Source organism: Triticum aestivum, chromosome 1D (genome assembly GCF_018294505.1).
Source record: "Triticum aestivum cultivar Chinese Spring chromosome 1D, IWGSC CS RefSeq v2.1, whole genome shotgun sequence".
NCBI classification, from domain to species: Eukaryota; Viridiplantae; Streptophyta; class Magnoliopsida; order Poales; family Poaceae; genus Triticum; species Triticum aestivum.
In genome coordinates, this window is record NC_057796.1 from 397,938,093 (window position 1) to 397,941,769 (window position 3,677).

The 3,677-nt window shown below is 47.7% G+C and overlaps 1 protein-coding gene across 1 annotated transcript; it reads right to left on the bottom strand.

Annotated features, from left to right (window-relative positions):
* Nucleotides 1-1,161: 1,161 nt before the first annotated feature.
* LOC123171042 (uncharacterized) lies at nt 1,162-2,720 on the bottom strand. Its single transcript, XM_044588712.1, has 4 exons — nt 2,487-2,720; nt 2,164-2,394; nt 1,719-2,067; nt 1,162-1,630 (listed from the first exon to the last, which is right to left on the bottom strand). The coding sequence occupies exons 1-3, from the start codon at nt 2,536-2,538 to the stop codon at nt 1,895-1,897; spliced, it is 456 nt and encodes a 151-aa protein (XP_044444647.1). The 5' UTR covers nt 2,539-2,720; the 3' UTR covers nt 1,162-1,630; nt 1,719-1,894.
* Between the last annotated feature and the right edge of the window lie 957 nt (nt 2,721-3,677).

Consider the following 3,677-nt stretch of genomic DNA (forward strand, 5'->3'; position numbering starts at 1 on the left):
GCATGGCTACAGGAGGCCGTACGGGGGGGATGTCTCCCGTGCGGCCCGGCACTGTAGCCACGCCAGCCGCAACGTCATCCACGACCCCCTCCTGTACGGCCCAAGGACCGCGGGCCCCTTCAGCCAGAGAGAGGCGTGAAGGCGGCCCGGCTTTTCCTAGTCGGCCAGGAGCATAGCCGGCCCCCAGAAGCCGGCGACTCCCTTCCTCGAAGCAGGAGCCCCCATTAAGGAGACAAGACGAGGTGAGGCTACAGTGATAGCCCCCGATGCGGATCACTGTAGCCACGCTTACCTCGACAAAGCCTTCATCATCAGAGGCGCGGCTACAGTAAGCAGCCGCCGACAAGACCCTAGGCGGTGGGGCCGGCCTGTTGACCGAGTAGCCGGCAGCCGGCGGGACCCAGCAGCCGGCGGAGAAGCCGGCAGGCGTAGACACTGACGGCTGGGGCCAGTTCCCAGTCGGATTACCATTGTACCCCCGGGGGGTAGGACTATATAAACCCCCCGGAGCACCCATGCAAAGTGTTGGCACCTCTGCATGTTTGGCTTCCAAGCATAGCACCCACACACACACACATAGACAGAGAGAAGCAAGAGCTAGCCTTGCCCTTCTTCTCCCTTGATCCCAACAGCTCTAGGAGCGATTGTAGCTACCCTTTATCGATCTAGTGATCATGCGGAGATCCCGCAGAGCAGGACTAGGGGTGTTATCTCCTCGGAGAGCCCCGAACCTGGGTAAGATTCGCCGGCGTGCATGTCTTCGCCTCATCCCGTTTCCAGGCACCGGCAACGTTTTATTGGCTCCCACAATGATAAGCCATCCCTTGGCATATGTCGCATCAACCACCCGACATATGCCTTACAAAAAGAAGCAGAAAAAATGCATTATACTTGCATATTGATAAAAGTCCATTTTGTATTTTGTTAATGGTACAGCCAGATAAATTTTTGAGGATCTAATAGCATGTTCATCTGATCAAGGAATGCCTAACAACATAAGAATATGACGGGGTGACCCTTGAAAACACAGAGACTGAATGCATGGACCTGACCATAGAGAAAACTTTTAATGGATACTAGCATGCACATGAGCCTGCTTGGTTCATAGGAATTTCACAGAAATTTTGAAGGATTCCATTCCTTATGAACTTTTTCCTGTGTAGCATGTTTGGTTTGTGCGAACAGAAATCATAGGAATTTTTTCCTATGGCCTATTTTGCATGCAATAATATAGGAAAAATTCCATTTGACTCCAACCTCATGAAAATTTCCTTTTTTTTCATGTGGCGCAACCAAACAGCTTCTATTACAGATTCTTTGTTTTCGATTCAATATGCCATAACATATCGATGGTATGTTTTTCCTATTCCTGTGTTTTTAGAATCCTGCTCTAAGACCCTTGAACATAATTCTTCCATTTTGAAAACAAACAAGCCTTGATTACCCGGTCAACAGTGGGTCATCTCTGGAACGGTTGAAGACATGGTTCCGCAGAGGCTCCAGTACATCCCGAACAGCGAATACTCCATAGAAATTGATGGGGTAAGAATAGGATGCAGAGAAGCTTGATAAACGCAGAGAAAATATCTGTAGCATCAGTCTGGTCCGCTATATCCGAGATCTGAATTAGCTGCAAATGTAGAAAATAAGAGTAATAAGTTAGTAAACGAAATATATACATCAAGTGTAGATAAATACAAGCTTGGACACAGCCTTACTGGTGGAAGTGTCATGGGTCATGTATTCAATGTGGTGGCAGCAACCTCTTTCCACGCATAAACCTGTTGCCTCAGGCTTTGTTCGGTTAATCCCAACCCCAGGTGGATTGGAGGGGATTTGCAGGGATTTTGGCTTGCAGGGGATTAATTCCCCCTCAATCCCCTTCAAATCCACCTCAACCGAACAAGCCCTCAGGGAACACATCTAGTGGAACAGGAGGGAGATCGGCATCCTCGTTCTGGCGCAGAATCTCCTGGCACCGCGCGTCGTATTTCTCGTTCTGTTCCGCGATGCTCCTTAGCCATGCGTTGTCCATTTTCTTTGCTTGCTGCCTGGGAATGTTTCTCCCTGAAGAATTTGTAGCATCGATGGATGGGCAGTCAATTAACTGTACTGCTAATGAGTTTTATGTTATTTTTGGTAGTAGTGGAAAAAGAAATTTACCTGGGCAATTTGTTTTCACGTCTGCGAACCTATCACATTCATCGGACTCCGGGGCGACGTAAACGTCGCTGTTCTCTGAGCGGATGTCATCCCACAGAATTGGATCTCCCGTGAGCGGCCAGTCCCCGAAGATATCAGATTCAGATTCATAGTGGCAGCTCACAGCACAATGATCATGGAGCATGTCGTCTAGAGAGACGTCGTCACGCTCAGTTCCACACGGTTGTGATTCTGCGCAGTGAATACTAGTAATTGGTACGTGATCTTGACTAGTTGGCCCAAATTGATCAAGTGACATACACTAGAACGAACGATATACTCACCGCCGTTATTGAAACAGGACTCCGTCTTCTCCTCCCGCTGATCATCGCCCATGTCCGACGGCAATCCCAAGTAGGACAGGTCCGCGCAGACGCTGTCAAGGTAGGCCCCGCCGTGATGGGCGAGGCGGAGCCCCTCGGTTTCCACCGATCCAAGCCGGAGGTCCTCCGATGAGGTATTCGCCGCGCGAGGGTTCTGTTGGCGTCGTGGGGATCGGGTTCGGAGGACGTGCTGATTCGGTTCGTCATGGGAGCGTTCCAGCGTGAGACTCGTTTTTGCGAGAGGTCCTATACAGCGCCTTATGCGCCACTGGGCCAGCCGGCGCTCACGCGCCTGCTCTGTTGGGCCGGTCCATCAAGCACGTGCGACTGCTCCATAGCTCAGCTCGCTCTTTTCTTTTAGATCCTCAAGTCGTTGAATGTTTTTTCAGGTACCTACCCGCTTATTTATTCCAAGTGGTAGCTTAGCTCACTCATGGTTGTTGTTTGGCTCGGTCGACCCTTTGGCTTTGAGCTAATTTTTTTTAAATAATACATTTTTCTTATTAATTTTCATAAATATTACGCTGGGTAAAATTTTTTCAAAAATAATACACCGTCGGCCCGCTGCAGGCCGACTGGGCCTAGTCGGCCCACAGCAGGCCGATTGGACTCCAGTCGGCCTACAGCTGGCCGACTGGCCCCTGTCGGCCCACTGTGGGCTGATTGGGTCCGTGTGGGCCGACTAGAGCTAATTAGCTCGCTGTGGGCTAATTGTTTTTGCAAAAAAAGTAGGCATAACAAAATATGTTTCAAAATTGTTAATTATGTAATTAAAAAACGTTAAACGTGTATAAAAAATGTTCCTGATGTATACAAAAAATGTACAATATATATGCAAAAAAGTTGACATAAAAAATATGTTTTAAAAAGTGTTAAGCATGTATTTAAAAATTGTTAAATGTGTGTATAAAAAATGTTCCTTATTTATACAAAAATGTACATTTTTTGTATACATCAGGAACATTTTTTTATACACGTTTAACATTTTTTAATTACATAATTAATATTTCTTTAAACATATATTTTTTATGCCTACTTTTTTTGCAAAAACAATTAGCCCATAGTGAGCCAATTAGGTCCAGTCGGCCTACAGCTGGCCGACAGGACCCAATCAGCCTACAGTGGGCCTCAATCGGCCTGCTGTGGGCCGAC

Excerpts from the sequence above, each read along its gene's own strand:
- LOC123171042 (XM_044588712.1), bottom strand. The coding sequence starts at position 2,538 with ATGGGCGATGATCAGCGGGAGGAGAAGACGGAGTCCTGTTTCAATAAC. Across the intron at positions 2,395-2,486 it reads GTCCTGTTTCAATAACGGCG|AATCACAACCGTGTGGAACT; the intron begins GTGAGTATATCG and ends TTCACTGCGCAG. Across the intron at positions 2,068-2,163 it reads CGTGAAAACAAATTGCCCAG|GGAGAAACATTCCCAGGCAG; the intron begins GTAAATTTCTTT and ends CAAATTCTTCAG.